The sequence below is a fragment of the Podarcis erhardii genome (assembly GCF_964252035.2).
Source record: "Podarcis erhardii genome assembly, chromosome: 2".
NCBI classification, from domain to species: domain Eukaryota; kingdom Metazoa; phylum Chordata; class Lepidosauria; order Squamata; family Lacertidae; genus Podarcis; species Podarcis erhardii.
This window is the reverse complement of record NC_138498.1, coordinates 6,434,322-6,453,783: the sequence shown is the minus strand read 5'-3', so window position 1 is coordinate 6,453,783 and position 19,462 is coordinate 6,434,322. Positions and strand designations below refer to the sequence as shown.

At 48.2% G+C, this 19,462-nt stretch overlaps 3 protein-coding genes across 2 annotated transcripts in view; 1 reads left to right on the top strand and 2 right to left on the bottom strand.

The window, feature by feature from the left end:
• HSD17B6 (hydroxysteroid 17-beta dehydrogenase 6) overlaps window positions 1-19,462 on the bottom strand; it is a gene marked incomplete at its 3' end in the record, with an annotated part of 129,238 nt that overhangs the window by 25,948 nt on the left and 83,828 nt on the right.
• The window catches only part of LOC309332214 (retinol dehydrogenase 16-like), a 107,015-nt gene that overhangs the window by 15,611 nt on the left and 71,942 nt on the right, over window positions 1-19,462 (top strand). The gene's annotated exons all lie outside the window — the stretch shown is intronic.
• On the bottom strand, window positions 1,134-11,048 carry LOC309332224 (retinol dehydrogenase 16-like). Its single transcript, XM_081845246.1, has 4 exons — window positions 10,231-11,048; window positions 7,966-8,224; window positions 2,811-2,968; window positions 1,134-1,535 (listed from the first exon to the last, which is right to left on the bottom strand). The coding sequence occupies exons 1-4, from the start codon at window positions 10,541-10,543 to the stop codon at window positions 1,318-1,320; spliced, it is 948 nt and encodes a 315-aa protein (XP_081701372.1). The 5' UTR covers window positions 10,544-11,048; the 3' UTR covers window positions 1,134-1,317.

Genomic DNA, 19,462 nt, shown 5'->3' with positions numbered 1-19,462 from the left:
AATGGGACACAAGGCTCCCTCCTCTATTCCCCAGCCCAATCCCTTCTGGTCTGGTGGCCGGTAGCCTCTGTGTAGTGAGCGTTTCAAACCTGGTTTGCAGATCCTGGTAGGCAGCAGCTGCTTCCTGTTCCTTCTTTCTGGACGCTGCAATTTCTGCGGTCAGCTGCGTCACTGCGTTTTGCAGACTCGCTATCTTCTCTTCGGTAGTCATTTCCCTGTTTTTCGTGAGCTCGCGAAGCACCAATCTTCACCCCCCGCTGCTTTCCCACACGCCACGAGGTTGTAAAATTGGTGGAAAAAAGTTGTGAGGGAACTTACTGTCAGGCCTGCCGCTAGGTCCCAGCTCACAGAGGACCAACGCCCAGTGGATGTTATATACTAAAGTCTTTATTGAAGTTTAGTTTCCATTTCCAAGCTCTGGGCGCGCACACCCACGTCTTGACGCTAGACCGGCTAAGTTCCCTCTGACTCGCTGCTGAACCCACACCAGTTTAAGATTCTAGCCTTGCTCCACCTCCTCCGCTGTTCTTTCCTCCTCTGGGTCCTTCTGCCCTCTGAGCTTACCTCCTTCCTGGATTCCTCTGATGCTGACCCCCCTGAGTCTCGCCCTTCCTTTCGGCGGGCTTTAGGACCTGGCTCCCTGTCAGGACTCCCTGCTGTGCCGCTCTCCTGTACATTTGAACTCGGCGCGCGCGCCCAGCCGGTAACTTTCCTTCTGACCGTTTCCCCGCTCCCTGATGTGGGCGTTGCCAAGCCTGACTCCTCTCCTCCCGCTGGAGATGAGAACACTGGTCCCGATTCCTGGGACTCCCCCTCCCCACTGCGCTCTGGTGGAGAAGCTGGTCCTGATTTCCAACTGCTGCTCAGGGACTCCCCGCTGGCCCCTCCCTCCTGGGGCTTCCCCCCTGGAACCCCCTTCGCTCTGGCCATCGGTGCTCCCTTCTGTGAGTCCTCCGATTCGCTAGAGAGGCTTGTGGATTGACTCTGCCCACTGTCACTGCCTGCTCCCCCTTCGTACTCCTCCTCCTCACTTTCCATTTGCTCACTCTGCTTTGCCTCTGCTCCTGAACCCCTGACAAATGTGAATACTCATTCACTATAAATGTGAATACTCATTACTGTACTATTAGCCCTCTTTGCTTCCATGAAAATAAAATTCCAATTTTCTTGATCAATCTTGGATTGAACCTTCCTATGTTTCAAAGTACTATCTAATTATGAATGGTGGATCTATAATAGTAAGTTGCCTCTTGGTTCTTTACTTTGTTGTATTGTATGTTTTGATTATTCTATAGTCGCTATTTTAAAACAACAACCCTATATTGCTTGGGCTGGTTTAGGCCAAATGTGGCTCATCACGAAGTCAACGATGGACATTGGAAAGTAAGAGGCAGGAATGTACAAGAACTTTGCATCCCAGCCTGGAGAGTAGCAAGTGCGAGGGGAGCAGGATGTCAGGGCATGTTCTATGCAGTCGGTGACCAGGTGAAGGTTGTCGCTGCCAGCCTTTTGGAAATATTTGCTTATTTGGCAACCTGTTTGTGAGAAATACAAAGCAAAAGAAACATTATCCTTGCAACAGCCTAGGTGGCACCTAGAATCTTTTGGAAGCTGAAGGTGTAGATTAGGTACATAAAAATGATGTACCAATGGTATCTAACTCCAGTGAAATTATTTAGACTGTATAAAGGTGTTTGAAATGTTTGTTGGAAGTGTGAAAAATATGCAGACCCATTTTGTCATGCTTGGTGGACTTGTAAAAATGCCAAGAAATATTGGATTCAAATACATACAATGATGCAGAACATTTTTAAGTTTCACATTCAATTGACATCGCTTAACTTTTCCAGCTAGGAATAATGGATAGACAATTAGAAAAAGACTGCAGAACATTATTTCAATACATGATCACAGTGGCAATACTCTTCTATGCGCAAAGATTGAAAGATTCACCATTATCTACCATGAGGGAATGGATGTAAAAAATATTGGATTTAGCTGAGATGGTAAAGTTGACGTGTGTAATAAGAGAATAATAATTGTCACTATTTATTAAAGATTGGAAATGCCTTATACATTTTTTTGCATGAAAAAGAAAATGAATTTATGATATCTGGGTTTGAGGATTAATGGAAATATTGGTTTATAGAAAGTGGAATCATTGGGTGTCATCTTGGAGTGGATGTTTTGAATAATTTTCTATACATAGCTGCCACTATATATAGTTTCATAAAAGAAATTTGAAAAAAGAAATTTCAGTCAGGGAAGGCTCAGCCTGTCAATTTTAGATTCTGTTTCTCATTTCTTCAACCTTTAAATTCAGTTCTCCACATTTCAGTTTGTGGTTTGAAAATTCTCACAAAATTTTACCAGCATTTTAGTGCCAATTTCTCTTATTATTTTTATATGCAATTTTCCACAAGAGACACATTTTTGCAAGCAGTTTTCTCTAATACAGAGTATTCTTGTATGCTAGCTTCACTTTTGATACATACTTCCTACTTATGTATTGTTATAGATATAGCTAAGCCCCAGAAATTAATAAATACCAGGGTTTTGCTTAATTGGGATATGGATTAGACTTGGCATGACTTTTGGGGGGAGTGCAGAGTTGTTGAGGGGGCAGACACCAGGCTTGTGTAACAGTATGTATTTTTGTACACATTATTGTTTGGGGAAAGTGCATTACTAAATTTACATGAGTCTGAATTTTGGTTCATGTGTTGTTTCATTGATTCATGTGTTGTTTTGTTAAGTGTGAACTAGGTAGCTTTCATACCAAACTGAGTTTCTCCCCCAGGTCTACTCACATTGCTCAAAGTACTTCCGCCCATAGCATTCCTTCAGGTCAGAAGGTAACCGGCTCCATAAAGGTTCGTAGGACTCAGCTGATTTTGACTGTATGGGTGTCTTGAAACTACCTGGTTCAACAATGCTGACTTTGATTCCAAAAGGATGGAGCTCTCTTCTGAATGAGGGAGGAAAAGTCAAGAAACATCATTTCCTACTGAAGACTAAAATATAGTGGGTTGTTTGACTGCTAGGAAAGGTCCCGGGCATGCAAAACAAATTAGGCGCCTGGGGATTCTGGGGGAGCAGGGCTGCCAGGCCTGGCAGAGGGCAGAGTCAGCCAAGCTGGTGGCCTTGCGAGAGGGAGGGGTCCTCAGCAGGAGCAGGTGGGGTCTGTGCCAGGGTCACCCAGCCACCCAGGCCTGCCCTCTGCCTACCTTCTTAGCTGGTTGCTCTACTCTCTCATCCTTTTTTCTGACATGTGCCTGAGTGCTGCACACCTTGGCCAATTAGGGGGTGTTCTTTTCTGGACGGAAGCTTAATTTTTGCAAATTTCTTCCGTGAGGGGTCTTAAAAGTATGCGTTTGGGTTTGGGAAATTCAAATCTGCTGTTACATCGGCTGGGTGAGGACTGCAGGGCCTGCTCCCTTCCAGGGCCTTTTCCAACTGGCCCAGGGGACGTGGCCCAGGCCCTTATTTGGAACAAACTTTTGGGGAAGTATGAGAAGTGTTCTGCCATTTCTTCCCTGTTCCAGGTGGTTAATGTGCTTTAAAATGTCCTCAAGCAGTCAGTGGGAATTTAAATTTTTATTTCTTTATTTCCTTTTTTCCTTTGTTGGGGGTGGGTGGGATGGATATTTGGTTGGGGATTAATTTTAGTATAATTGTTTTGTTCCTTTTTTGTTGTTGTTGTTTTATTGGTTCTGTATAGTTTGTGTTTTGTTTTTAAGGGGGCGGGATCAGGGCTGCCTGGGAGTGGGGCCCCAGCCAACACGATGGCTGGGACAAGTTCCACAGGGGGGGAAGCACTGGGATATCTGATCTCGGTGATCATGGGCAGGAGGCGGAGTTACGCTAAGACCAGACCATGTCATTACCGAGGAGGCAGGTTTAGTCGTTGTTTGAAGACTATCCCTGCCTCCGGGTCTGGCCTTGACCGGATGGATACTGGAATCAACAGGGGAAACACACATGACCTGAAGGTGTTGCTGTGTAATGCCAGGTCAATGATGAATAAAACCACTGCCATCCACGACTTGATTGTGGATGGAGGATTTGACCTGGCATGTGTGACAGAGACCTGGATGGAGGAAGCAGATGGGCCTGTCCTTGCCACTGCTTGCCCACCAGGTTTCTCTTACGCACAGCAACCCAGGTCATGTGGGCGGGGAGGGGGGGTTGCAGTGATTTTTATGAAGTCACTAGCTTGCACCAGGCGTCCTACTGGGAAGATCCAGTTTTCTGAGTGCATGTTCTGGAAGTTGGGCAATAGGGGCAGTACAGGATTCCTTTTGGTGTACCGACCTCCCTGCTGCACCAAGGATTCCCTGTCCGAGCTGCTTCAGGTCATGGCGGATTTTCTCCTGGAGACACCTAGTTTGGTTGTCCTAGGGGATTTTAACATCCATGCCGACACGACCTTACAAGGGGCTGCTTGGGACTTCATGGAAAGCATGGCCTCCATGGGGCTGTCCCTGAATAAGTTTGGCCCAACTCATAGTCATGGACATGCCTTAGACCTGGTGTTCACCTCTAGTGGCGTGGGTGATCTGACACTAAGAAAAAGTGAAACAAAAGAAGTGCCATGGTCAGAGCACTTCCTGGTGCAACTGGACTTCTCCGCGACCCTTCCCCTCTGCAGGGAGGTGGGACCAATTCGGATGGTCCGCCCCCGCCACCTAATGGATCCAAATGGTTTCCAGAGAGTGGTAGGGGATGCTTTATCCTATGTTAATGGCCTTTCAGCTGATTCCCTGGTGGCCTGCTGGAATGTAGAGATAACCAGGGCTATTGACTGTTTGGCTCCGAAGCGCCCTCTCCGATTGCATGGAGCCCGGACAGCCCCGTGGTTTTCCATGGATCTGAGGGCAATGAAACAATCGTTGAGACGGCTAGAGCGCCGGTGGCAGATAACTCATTCCGAATCTGACCGGACACAGGTTAGAGCTCAACGTCAAGCCTACCAAGTGGCGATAGCGACGGTGAAGAAGAATTTCTTCACCGCCTCTATTGCATCTGCAGAAAGCAGCAGCAGGAGACTCTTTCAGGTGGTTCGCAATTTAACGGAACCACCTTTACCACCGGGGCCTTGTAAAGACCCCAAGATCTCCTGCAACGATTTTGCAAAGTTTTTTGCAGATAAAATCACTCATATTCGGAAGGAGCTAGATACCACCATGGGAGCAGGGCTGGGGCGGGAGAGTGCTAGAGCTCTGTCTGGTCAAGTTGCATGGAATCAATTTCAATCCGTTACCCCTGAGGATGTGGACAGGCTGCTTGGACGCGTGAAACCAACCACCTGTCTCCTTGATCCTTGCCCATCCTGGCTAATAAAAGCAAGCCAAGAAGGGCTGGGCGATGGGATCTGCGGGGTGGTGAATGCTTCCCTCTGTGAGGGAGCATTCCCAGATCCACTGAAAGAGGCGGTCATTAAACCGCTTCTTAAAAAAACATCTTTAGACCCGGCCAGTATGGCCAACTATCGCCCAGTCTCAAATCTTCCATTCTTGGGCAAGGTGATTGAGCAAGTGGTTGCTGAACAACTCCAGGCATGCCTGGAGGATGAGGACCATTTGGATCCCTTCCAATCGGGATTCAGACCTCATCATGGGACTGAAACTGCCTTGGTCGCGCTGGTTGATGATCTCCGGCGAGCTAGGGACAAAGGTGAGAGTTGTTTCCTGGTTCTGCTGGATCTCTCAGCGGCCTTTGATACAATCGACCATAACATCCTTCTGGACCGTCTAGAGGGGCTGGGAGCTGGGGGCACTGTTATACAGTGATTCCACTCTTTCCTCCTGGGCCATGTTCAGAAAGTGGGGGGGGATGAGTGTTCAGACACCTGGGCCTTCACTTGTGGGGTGCCTCAGGGTTCCGTCCTCTCCCCCATGCTTTTTAACATCTATATGAAGCCGCTGGGAGAGATCATCAGGAGGTTTGGACTGGGTGTCCATCAATATGCAGATGATACCCAGCTCTACCTCTCTTTCAAATCAGAACCAATGAAGGCGGTAAAGGTCCTGTGTGAGTGCCTGGAGGCGGTTGGAGGATGGATGGCGGCTAATGGATTGAAGTTGAATCCTGACAAGACAGAAGTACTCTTTTTGGGGGACAGGAGGCGGGCTGGTGTGGAGGACTCCCTGGTCCTGAATAGGGTAACGGTGCCCCTGAAGGACCAGGTGCGCAGCCTGGGAGTCATTTTGGACTCACAGCTGTCCATGGAGGCACAGGTCAATTCTGTATCCCGGGCAGCTGTCTACCAACTCCACCTGGTAAGCAGGCTGAGACCCTACCTGCCCGCGGACTCTCTCGCCAGAGTGGTGCATGCTCTAGTTATCTTCCGCTTGGACTACTGCAATGCGCTCTATGTGGGGCTACCTTTGAAGGTGACTCGGAAACTACAACTAATCCAGAATGCGGCAGCTAGACTGGTGACTGGGGGCGGTGGCCGAGAGCACATAACACCGGTCTTGAAAGACCTACATTGGCTCCCAGTACGTTTCCGAGCACAATTCAAAGTGCTGGTGTTGACCTTTAAAGCCCTAAATGGCCTCGGCCCATTTATACCTGAAAGAGCGTCTCCACCCCCATCGTTCTGCCCAGATGCTGAGGTCCAGCGCCGAGGGCCTTCTGGCGGTTCCCTCATTGCGAGAAGCAAAGCTACAGGGAACCAGGCAGAGGGCCTTCTCGGTAGTGGCGCCCGCCCTGTGGAACGCCCTCCCATCATATGTCAAAGCGATAAATAACTACCTGACATTCAGAAGACATCTTAAGGCAGCCCTGTTCAGGGAAGCTTTTAATCTGTGATATTTTAGTGTATTTTTGGTTTCTATGGAAGCCGCCCAGAGTGGCTGGGGAAACCCAGCCAGATGGGCGCGGTACAAATAATAAATTGTTGTTGTTGTTGTTGTTGTTGTTGTTGTTGTTGTTGTTTTGATTTGGCAACATTTAGCTTGGTAAACCTACATTTGATTAAAAAGCACATCAGCTGCTCTCAGCAAATCATAGAATTTTTATTTTGCCTTTTGTAAAGGTCAGGTAATGAATGCTTAACAACAACAACAACAACAACAACAACAACAACATAGCTGCAAGTCCTTGGCAATCATTTTTAATGATTTCTATGCAATTTCACACGTTTTACTTACCAATCAAAACTAAATGGTATCAATTGAAGCCAAATATCTTTTGAATTCCTAAGTCATGTTACAACTTTTTAGCACCCCCATTTTTGGAATTTGAAAGGTGAAAAACTGAACATGTCCTAATTGTACCAAGCTCTCTGGCAGGGACCCTGCAGCCCCTTGATGGCCCTGTGTGGATTCCGGCAGAGACAACAAGGTGGTGCAGGCAGCAGTAGTGATGGAGGAGGAGGCAGCAAGCCCTTCTGTACCCCAGCCTGCCCCTTCTGGTGCCCCCCCCCCGGATGATCTACTGTTCTGAAGATGCTGTCATCTCTCAAAACACAACCAACCATCTTTGAGAACCAGCCACAACTTCTCCGTTCACCCTCACCAAATGGCGGGGAGGTAGTTAGCACGATGGTTTGGCCCCTGTGCTGCCAGGGCTGCATCCTCATCTGGGGGTCTGGAGGGGGGCTGGCAGAGGTGATGGGTTCTCATCGGTGGTGGAGCAAATTCAATCAGATCTGTGGAGTCCACACACCCACCCTCCCCTCCCCTCCCCTCTCATCTCAGGCTTGCATTTTGAAAAAAACATATTTCCCCGCAGACCTGGAGATGAGCAAATGTATTTCAGGTCCAGTGTGGGCATAGCATGAGCTGGATCCTTATCTCTCAAACAGCGCAAATGTCTGCTTTTTGATCTGTGATTGAAGGTTCAGCCCTTGACAGCAGCCTGATTTCCCACCACCTGTTTTTTATTCCCTACACCTGGAGAAACACCACGTCACCAAACCAAACCAAACCAAAAGTAAGCTACAGAGCTTGTTTTTACCTCAGGGTGTCAGAGAAGGCTTCCACACCAAACTTTGATGGACAGTAACCGCCTCCAAAGCAGGCCAGGCGTCCATTCACACTGCACACATTGACCACCCTCCCTCTGGCTCTCCTCACCAGCGGCAGCATGTGGAGCGTCACGTCAATCAACCCTAGCAGGTTGACATTGATCACCTTTGCAAAGTCATCTTTGGTCAGCCATTCGTTGGGACCTGATGGGACACCTATTCCCGCATTGTTCACCAAGCCCCAAAGCCCTGTGCAGGAAGAGACAGTTATTCTTTCCCAAAGGAAATGATATGTAATGAACTGAAATGATATATAATGAATTTTTAAATTGTTTAAAATAACTTTGATAAAGAAACCAGAAACCTTTTTATTAGGAAGTGTAGGTACCAAGATCCCAAAGGAACAGAAAAGACTTTTTATGTATGCAACGACAGCCGCATGGATGTTACTTGCCCAGAGATGGAATGAAGACAAAGTCCTTACCAGAGAAGAATGGCAAACTAAGCTATTGCCACTATGCCGAAAGGGCAAAACTGACCTGAAAGCTCAGGAACCAAGAAGACCAAAACTTTAATAAAGAATGGGAAAAATTTACAATTGACTTGAGACACCTCTGTAAGCAGATGAAAACATTAGCAGGACTGCAATAACACTTGTAATGTAGAAATTATTATGGACAAAAGGGGGTGACATAAAATTTGGATGAGGAAATAATATGCAGTTGAAAAGGTTGATAATAAGACCCATAAAGCAGAAGGGGGAAATCTGAAGATTCAGAGAAATTTCTAAATGTGGGTATGGATTTGGTATTGTTATAATCTTGTAAAAATCAAATAAAAATTATTTCAAAAGAAGAAGAAGAAGAAGAAGAAGAAGAGATAATTATTGTTCCAGGTTCCCACCTAGCATAACATTTGCATGTATGCTAGATTTTGGAAGTGTGGATGTAGTATTATTCTTGTGGTCTATATTTTGGTTGATATGTATTCTAGGATTTGTTAAAGTTGCAAAACAACGAAGCACGGGATGGAGCAAGGGAGAAATTTCTGGAACAACATTGGGATATCAGCTCCGCCCAAGGCATGAAGAATAACAGCAACAACTGGGTGGGTGGGGAGACATAACATCTTACAAGGACCGGAAGAAACACCACAGGCAGAAGAATTGCCACACACAGGAAGAAAAAGGATGTAGTTTCGTAAATCATTTAACATGTCAACACAAATAGAAGTTATTAATATTGCAGTTGTTGTATAAGGGATTATTATTATGGCAGGAATGTAATGGAAATTAATAAGATTTTGGAAGGCAGAAATTAGGAAAATAATAGAATCATCAAATTTAGCACACAGGGGGCCACTTTATCTAAATTATATAATTCAGCATTGGAACAATTGGTATTAATAATTGTATTATAAATTGGTATTGTTATAATGAGGCTATTATTGGATTGTAATTGAAAACCAAAAAAATGGTTTATTTATTTTTTTAAGTTGAACGACAGCTGCATGGATGTTACTTGCCCAGAGATGGAATGAAGACAAAGTCCTTACCAGAGAAGAATGGCAAACTTGAGACACCACTGTCAGCAGATGAAAACATTAGCAGGACTGCAATAACACTTGTAATGCAGAAATTATTATGGATAAAATGGAGTGACATAAAATTTGGATGAGGAAATAATATGCAGTTGAAAAGGTTGATAAGAAGACCCATGAAGCAGAAGGGGGAAGTCTGAAGATTCAGAGAAATCTCTAAATGTGGGTATGGATTTGGTATTGTTATAATCTTGTAAAAATCAAATAAAAATTATTTCAAAAGAAGAAGAAGAAGAAGAAGAGATAATTATTGTTCCAGGTTCCCACCTAGCATAACATTTGCATGTATGCTAGATTTTGGAAGTGTGGATGTAGTATTATTCTTGTGGTCTATATTTTGGTTGATATGTATTCTAGGATTTGTTAAAGTTCAGGTTACAGACTCCACTAACCTTGGGCTAAGAACTTTGCTTCAGGATGAGAACAGAAATCGCGCTCCGGTGGTGCAGCAGCAGCAGGAGGCCCCATTAGCTAAAGTGGTGCTTCAGGTTAGGAACGGACCTCCAGAACGAATTAAGTACTTAACACAAGGTACCACTGTATTGGGAGTCACTCAGGTCACATTTTGTGGGAAAGTGGAATAAAGATAAGCAGATGATGGTACAGATAATCCCTGGCCTGATCCAGAGCATGGAAGCAAAACAACAAAAAACTACCTTTCTTCCCCACTTGATCTTTCACCCACTCCGTCGCTGCCGCCACACTCTCTGTACTGGTGACATCCAGAATGGTGGTTTTCAAGCGCTCTGAGGTGACCTTGTCCAGCTGCTCTGCCCCCTTCTGGGTGGTACAGGTTGCCAACACCCGCAGACCCCGGGCATCCAGCTGCCTGGCAAGGTGGTTCCCAAAGCCAGAGGAACAGCCGGTGATGAAGACATATTTCTCCGTCAGGTTCTCCACCGTCTGTCTCTCCTGGTACCATCGGTGAAGGAAGTAAAGCCCCAGCAGGGCAGCCAGGTAAAGCCACATGGCTGAAACCTGCAGGGAATAAGCTTGCAAGAGTGAGGGCACACAGGCACCTAGCAAGCCTTGGAGAAACCAAATCCTAACCCCTGCTCCACCATGAAGCTCACTGCTCTATTTAGCCTCCCTCGCAGTGTTATTGAGGGGAAGGAGAAACGAAGCAATGAACTGCTTGCATCAGAGGCAAGCTAAAACAAGTATAAATAATAGCTCTAGCTAGCTGCTTATTCACTGAACAACCAAATGAAGAGGAACAGAATGATCCTATAAATATCTAGACATAAGCAACACTAAGCTCAGATATTGTGCAAGCCCAGCATTAGCATCCAACAGGTCATATGCCTTATTTTGCCATCACTGCATAACATATTGCACTTGCTCAAGGTCCAATCCCCAATTTGTTTTGTTTGTTAATTTTATTTTTCAAGTTTTCAGTTTTACAAAAGATCTGAAATGCAGTACATCTTCAGAAATAAAAACATAATTTGACTTCCCTCCTCCCCTTCTGTTTCATCTTCTGGTTTCACTTTTATCACTGCATTTCCCCTATAGTTCCTTATAATTGTTACTGTCTAGTTTCCAAATAAGTTATTATTTAACTTTTTGTGTTGTTTTCTGGTAAAGCAGTCATTAAAATGGGTAAGAAATCTGTCTGTAACTGGCAGGTTGGGCACAGGGAGAGATACGAACTCTGGGTTCAGGAGTCATCATGTTGTCTCTTTAAATTTTTTGTTTTCATCATAGGCGTGAATTACATCCTTTTGGGGTCAAAGTTAGCATCATAGAGCCAGGCAGCTTTGCAACAGAATTTGATGAAACTTACAAAACGAACCTCACCAACTTATGGAACAAGTTGCCTGCTGAGATCAAAGACCTCTATGGGCTGCAGTACTGGAATAACTGTGAGTTGAGACATAGAAATTGCTTTTCCTTGCCCCACTCAGGGATAGAGAGAGAGAGAGAGAGAGAGAGAGAGAGAAGGAAAACTCTGGTCCTAAACCCCCGCTACCTTGCAGCTATTCTCATTTGTGAAAGAGGTTTCAGGAGTAAACCCCGTCGAAAAATCCATACCCGCTGCTTTTGTTTTAAACTTTTTTAAATTTTAAATTGCTGTGACCCGTCTAGAAAAGTCTGAAGAGTAAACTCTACACAAATCTGGAGTGGAGTCCCTAAGACGGTCTCCTGCAGCCAAGCTGGTGCCAAACATCTTGCTCTGCTTTCTTTTGGACCACATCAGTGAGGCCAAGAGGGGGGTCTTGTTGTCTGGGCAGCGCAGGACCTCCATACACACTGCTCAGGCTTGTGCCCCAGAGAGGCCACTTCAGGCCCTGTGATTCTCCAGTGGTTTGCACTCCATTGTCTCCCGAAGCAGACAATGGCAACAATAACACACACACACACACACACACACACACACACACACACACTTGCTTTATTGCTCACCTTTCCCCATTAGTTCCCAAGGCAGGTCACAGCAATTTAAAATGTGATATTAAAAACAAATTACAGCCTCCCCCAGTAGGGTGGGTCCTGATACATGCACGCATGTATATTATCATATTAGCATATCATTTCATATCTTATCATAAATACATCATATTATATATTTTTTGATGCTGATGAAAAGATGGTAGACTTTGGCACGGTCAAACACTGTGGTGCTGTGTGGTGAATTTTCTGAAACTGTCTGGAACCTGCCCCCCTACCATGAGACATTGCCCATCCCGTTCTTTCTCTCTTCCGAATGGTCACTGAAACCAGAGGGGAAGTTGCCATTGACATTTCAGGTCATTTCCTAGAACATTCTACATTGTCTGCACTGGACTGCATTGGGCACATACCTGGGTTAGGTGAGCTACATGAACTAAGAAGCTCTTACATTCTGAAAAGCAGATGGGTCATTCTGCAGTTCTTCCCCTGTACCTTCTACATTTATCTAAAAACATCTGCTGTGTCATGCAGATGTCATGATCCAAAGAAGCCGAGTGCGCAAGAGGCAGGTGGCATGGCTAACACTCAGGAACAGATGAGTTAATCAGTAACTGGCAGGGCAGGCAGAACTGAATCTGTGATCCCTGAACTCAAATTGTGAGGTCGACGTGGGCTACTGTGAAGCAAGAAGGCAGAAATATAGCCTACAAGGAAGGGTATGGCAGTGAGTACCTGCTGCGAAGATGCACCTGAACTCTCCAGAAAGGAGTTTAGTTAATGCCTGGCAGCTGTACTACTCAGCCAAAAGCTTGCCTGCCACGTCTTCCCGCTACTTATACCTGGAGCACAAACAGTAAATCAAGCAATAAAGCAAAGGTACCAATAAGCAAGAAGGAAGAATTGTACAAACCAATCCACCTATCTCCTCGGGATACAAAATTCTTCCACAGTAGGTCCAGGGGGACTTGACACAGGCTGCCATTTTCAGCCTCATAAGTACTCCCCCACCCTTATAACTCAAAAGCTTTGCAAAGTTGGAACTGAGGTCCAGCTGCTTCAGAAATCTGGCAGCAATATCTTCTCATTCATATATATATATATCACATACCGTGTTTTTCACCCCATAAGACGCACCGGCCCATAGGACGCACCTAGTTTGGGGGGGATAAAGAAAAAAAATTATTCCCCCCCCCCCAGGTGCAGGGCTAGGGCGGGGGAAGCTAGGGCCCCCAGAACAGGCAGCTCTCCGCAAGCCTTGGGAGACCGGCGCGACTTCCCGCCGGGCTCCCATGCCTTGCGGATATCTGCCTGAAGCGCTGCACCTCCCCGCTGTCCCCCAGCTTGTGGGGCTGGCGATGGGGAGAAGCGCACTTCTCCCCATCGCCAGCCTCCAGATCAGGTCAGGAGACAGTGGGAAGGCGCACTGCGTGCTTCTCCCTGCTGCCAGCCCCACAAGCTGGGGGACAGCGGGGAGGTGCAGGGTTTGGAGGCTCCCAAGGCTTCCTGAAGCTTGGAGAGCGAGAGGGCTCAGTGCGCACTGACCCCTCTCGCTCTCCAGGCTTCAGCGAAAGCCTGCATTCGCCCCATAGGACGCACACACATTTCCCCTTCATTTTTGGAGGGGGAAAAGTGCGTCCTATCCTAGAGGGTGAAAAATACGGTATATATGATCTTTCAGTTCTGTTGTGGAAGATGCCAGGGCTCTGTGCCCAGTCAGTTACAAGGCAGGGATGATTTCTTTTTGTTCTTTTCCCCCCTCCACCTCTAGTTTCCCAGACGTTCTTCAACGGTAAATGGAGGAATACAGACCTCTGCCTGGTCACGAACTGTATGCAGCATGCGCTGACCTCCCGCTACCCCCGCAGCCGCTACACTGCAGGTCTGGATGCCAAATTCATCTTCATCCCCCTCTCGTACCTGCCAGCCTCACTTGCAGACTATATTGTGGCTTATGGGAGGCCTAGACCAGGCAAAGCTCTTTGCTAATCATAGACACACTTCAGACATGAATCTCTAGGAGAACCAAGGAATGTTGACTACAGCTGCATGATGCCGTCATTCCTACTTTCACCATCTCCAGGCTGGTAGTGTCAGCATCGCCCTTGATCCAGTGTACCAACTGGACTCATGCACTACAGCCCCGACTGGGCTAGGCGAGCTGGGTAGCACTGCCAGAGACCTCCTTTCCCACAGGAACAGGTCACAGTGCTGTGGACTCACAGCTTGGAGCTGAGAGCACCGGATTCACTGTCTCAATAATACAGCCGTTGCGCAGCAGCGTTTTGCAGAGTCTTGCAGAGTATAAACCACTCGGAGAGCAGCTCTGTAAAATATCTTCCTTTTATTCTATAGCTACAACTATGATACAAAACTATATACAGAGCTACAAATTCTGAGCATAAATCAATGCTATACTCTGAGTGCCTGCAGCTGCTCCTAGCAGCAATCTTATCTCTGAACACGATCTCTTGCACTCACTCTCCGATACACTGACTGACTCTCTCTCTCACACACAGATTCACTCACTTGACTAATTAAGTAGAGAGCAGTGCATTGCTCCTCCTCTCTGTAGAGTCAGCAGAGACCTCAGGAGATCATCAGGAGATTCTTGGATATGGGAGGGGTGAAATCTCCTCAGGTAGCAGCTGGAGCTCTCATCTCTTTCCCACTCATTCTGCTTTGCACCAAGATCAATCTACTGAGCTTTCTGTTTATTCACAACAGCGGCATAGCGTGGGTTGTCAGCACCCAGGGCAAGGCAAGCAATTTGCGCCCCCTAACCCGGGGCAAGGCAGGTAATTTGCGCCCCTAACCCCTAACCTGCCGCCGCTGCCAGCTTCTTCTTGCTGCTGCCTGGGCTGGGGTATTTACGGTAAGGTAGCCACGGCGGCGGCGGCAGGTCCGTGTCAGGTGATCTGAGGCGAGTTGCTGCTGGCGCTGCCGCCCAAACGACGACGCCTGCCCGGAGGAGGAGGAGGGCAGAGAGGCGAGGAAAATGCAACATGGCCCAGCAGCTGCAGCGGCGGCGGCGGTGGGGCTGTGAGGAGGGGCTGCCTGGCACGCCCTCCGCGGCCCTGACGCACGGGGACCGTGGCGAGCGCTGAGAGCCGCTGCCTGCCGGACGCCTTCAGCCCGGATGCGAGCACAGCTCGTCGGTTCCGCAAGACATGGGGCTCTGCTACAGCCTGCGCCCGAGGCTCTTCGGCGACTCCGGAGGCGGCGAGCGCCCCCCCCCGATGTTGCGCCTGGTGCGGCCGGGGCCCCCTGCACCCCCCACGCTACGCCACTGATTCACAGGGATATTCATCAATGAAGGGGGAATTTTAAAACATAAAACCCCGCTCCCTGCACAGACACACCATGAAATCACCCCTCAGACTGTCTGGGTTGATCTGCTGAATGTTCCACACCTACACACTACAGCCTCCTAACCAGAAGATGCAGGGCTTCCCATAAAGAGCCATAATTTGTTAAGGGTGCTAGGAATTGCAACTCCATGAGGGCTCCGCTACCCTTCCCAGGATTCAGCCATGAACTATGAACATGCTTGGAAATCCTCCCTCTGAATGTTGTAACTCTCCTCCTTGGTACGGCTGGGCTAGCATTAACCCTGAAGAGGATTTCTGCCGTACAAAATTTAAACAGGTTTATCTAGGAAGCCTGAAAAGACATCCCCTTTTCATAATGACTCTTACATTTTGAAGGTATGTTGTCTTCAGTAAAGAGGTTTGGATCGAAACAGGCCACAACTTTATGGAATACAGTGGTACCTCAGGTTAAGTACTTAATTCATTCTGGAGGTCTGTTCTTAACCTGAAACTGTTCTTAACCTGAAGCACCACTTTAGCTAATGGGGCCTCTGCTGCTGCCACACCACCAGAGCACGATTTCTGTTCTCATCCTGAAGCAAAGTTCTTAACCTGAGGTAATATTTCTGGGTTAGCGGAGTCTGTAACCTGAAGCGTATGTAACCCAAGGTACCACTGTACAGATGAAAGAGGTTTGGCTTGGGCATGGGGCAATCAAAATATACTTCCAGCCCACCCACCGGAAGTAACACGTAGATCAGTCCAGGCGGGGGTTCCTAAGACTTACATCAAATAGGATGACCCCAGCAGGGACTGCCGTCTGGGGGAGTGCCATCAGCCCTGGCCACGCCTGGCCACGCAGACATGGCCACTGCCCCCAGATCCCTTTAACAGGATACCCATGGGATTGGAGGGGCAGGCGGAGACTACAACCTCCCCTCACAACGCTGGTGTCACTGAAAGGGTGAGAGGACTTGCCCTTCAGATTTCTGCATAGACCTGCTTCGGGCATTGCTCTTATCAGCATTAAAGCACACACTTGCATATTGTGGGGAAATGTTGTGTTTGTTGGTTTCCTCAGCTAAAATGACTCCATCAGTCTCACCCTCCCCACCAGACATGTATATTTTTCTTCCTTCATCTTTCAGTTGCTGTAATTGAAATTGCTGCTTCATTTTTGCATCAAACCTGTCACAATGCCTTTAGTGGAAGTCATCAGATATTAGCATAGATTCAATTCTTTACAGTGGTACCTTGGGTTACATACTGTCAGGGAACTGCCATCAGAGCTAGAGACAGAGGGAAGGCTCCAGAGGGATGCCGGAGAGGGTCCCAGTAGGGAGAGAGGCAGCCCATCTGCTAGGGAAGGAAATCAGCGTAACACCAGTGGAGAAGGGGGGCAGATGGGGGATTCGGAGAAGAGGCTGCAAGACTCTTCACCAGAAACCAGCGGGGAGAGCACAGGTACTCCGCTGCCCACTCCCTCTCTGCGCAGAAGACTTCCGCGCAGGGAGAGTAGGAGGAGACTTGGCGTCAAAGAACTTCTTTGCCGGAAGAGATTCAAAAAACGCCCACTGACGGATTCTGCCAGCAACTGAGACAGCCACGAAGTGAAGGGCTGTCCAGACAGAAAGGGTTCAAACAGGCAACCAAGCCAAGAGTGGCGGCAACTTACGCACAAGCAACCCCTAGAACCATTACAGCAATTCGTCAGTCACCGAAGTTGCTTGTGCGCAGCTCCAGAGAGGCAGCACAATGAGCCAACCCAGGGAAACCAGAGAGACAGAGCAAGCAGCTGGAGTGCAAAATCTGGTAGAGAGGAACCGAGATCTGGAACAGCATGTGGCTCTCCTGACGGCACGGCTGGATGAAAGACGAACTCAGGATGCACAGGTCAGACCCACCCCCATCGCAAGGAAGGTACCGGGGCTGGTACACAAGTTTGGGGGAAAGCCCCAGGACTACAATGCGTTCTGAACGGAAATAGAGTACGCTTTGGAACTGCAGCATAATGACTTTGCTGATGATGGGGAGAGGGTAGCCTACATCGTGGGGCATCTGGAGGATGGGGCACGTGAATGGACCAGGCCCCTAATGGCCACGCAAAATGCTGCCTTGAAAGACCTTAGGAAATTTTTTCAAGCAATGAATGCGATGTATTCCAGTGAAGTGGAGCAAAGTGTGACTCGGCGGGAACTGATGGGGTGCAAGCAGGGGAACCAGTCAGTTAGAGACTACTGGTCGCGCTTTGCAATGTTGATCCACCGACTTGGGTGGGATCTGGACTCTGAACCTATTCAAATGTTGTTTGAGGAGGGGTTGTCCCCAACGGTGAAGGACGAGCTGTCCCACGCGCCCCGTCCACAGTCGATGGATCAGCTGACCAAGGCTGTGCTTGCGATTGGAGTGCGCCAGGAAGCGCGGGCTCAGGAGAAACGCAAAGTGAGAGGGGAACATTGCCATGACTACCGCATTCCTGAAATACCGAGACAGCCTTCCCAGGCGGCTGAGCCAATGGAAATAGATGGCACACGTGAGGTTTCAAACCTCAGTGAAGGTCACAAGAGGGAGGGAAAGGATTGGAAAACCACCAAGAAGTATTTCCTCTGCCAACGGCCAGGACATTTTGCCAGGGTCTGCCCTCAAAGGAAGGCCTGGCAAGGGATGGTGGGAGCTGCTGGCTGTGAGGAGAAGGGGGAGGAAGTGCAGGCGCAGGGAAATGACAACGCCTGGCTGCCAACAAGCAGGGGCAGCAGCCAGGCCAGCAACCAATAGAAGTGCCCCAGCCTGACCCTCCCAAAGCAGCTATAGCCATAGAAGTAGTGCTAGAACTCCCGAATGGGCACCCAGTCAAAGTTAAGGGGCTGCTGGATCCAGGCAGCTCCTGCAATTTTTTCAGCAGGGACTTCGCTCTGGAGCATCAACTCCACCTGCTGCCCCTGGATTATCCCTTGCAAGTGACCACTATTGATGGCAGGGAACTTCTGGGGGGGGAGAAGTGACACACCAGACCCCGCCAATGAGAATGAGGGTTTCCAGGCACACGGAGACCATTGCCTTTCACGTGGCCACACTGGCAGGCCCCCCGATAATACTGGGGATGAGCTGGCTGGCTCTGCATGATCCGGTAGTGGCTGTGGAACCAAAAGGGGAGGTGCCACAACAATATGCTGACCTGAAAGAAGTCTTCAGCAAGAAGGAGGCGGATAGACTACCCCCCATAGGCCCTTTGATTGCCAAATCAACTTACTCCTAGGGGCTCAGCTGCCGGTGGGTAAGCTGTATGCCATGTCTGACTGGGAGATGCAAGAGTTGCGACAATTTATTGACAAGAACCTGAAGAGGGGGTTCATAAGAGAATCAAAGGCGGTGGGGGGCAGTCCGGTGTTCTTTGTGGACAAAAAAGACACTAATCAGCCCAGACTTGTAGTGGATTACTGGGCCGTCAACCTGGTGTCCGAACCCATGACCTTCCCGATGCCCAGGATTGACGACATTTTAACACGGGTGAGGCAGGGGAAATTTTTTACCAAGCTGGACCTCAGGGGAGCGTACAATTTGATTAGGATGAGGGAGGGGGACGAATGGAAAACCACCATGTTCACCCCCCTGGGGGCTTTTGAATACTTGGTGATGCCATTTGGATTTCAATCGGGCTCCGCCTGCTTTCAAGCTTTCATGCACCACGTATTGGGGTCCCTGCTGTACAAGAACTGCGTAGCCTTTTTGGACGACGTCTTAATTTATTCGGACAATGAGAAGCAACATGTCAAAGACGTCAGGGAAGTGCTACAGAGACTGCAGAAGCACCAGTTGTGGGTCAAGCTGGAAAAATGTCAATTTCACGCCAGAGAGGTCGAGTTTCTGGGGTACAAGTTGTCAGACAAGGGCCTAGCTATGGACCCAAGCAAGGTGCAGGCAGTGCTGGAATGGAAGGCCCCCAAAACCCGGAAGGACGTGCAGAGGTTCCTAGGGTTCAGCAACTTCTACAGGAAGTTCATCAAGAACTTCACCCACTTGACAGCGCCCATCACAGATTGTCTCAGTAGCAAAAAGAAGTTCGCCTGGACAGAAAGTGCCCAGCAATCCTTTGAAAGACTGAAGAATAATAATAATAATAATATTTTTTTATTTATACCCCGCCCTCCCCAGCCAAGGCCGGGCTCAGAGCGGCTTACAAACAATA

Bases quoted from the DNA above. Each gene is read 5' to 3' on its own strand.
- LOC309332224 (XM_081845246.1), bottom strand. From the start codon at position 10,543: ATGTGGCTTTACCTGGCTGCCCTGCTGGGGCTTTACTTCCTTCACCGA. The intron at 8,225-10,230 runs GTAGTTTTTTGT...CTTCCTGCACAG, and splicing joins AGATCAAGTGGGGAAGAAAG to GGCTTTGGGGCTTGGTGAAC. The intron at 1,536-2,810 runs GTGAGTAGACCT...TCTCACAAACAG, and splicing joins GCGGAAGTACTTTGAGCAAT to GTTGCCAAATAAGCAAATAT.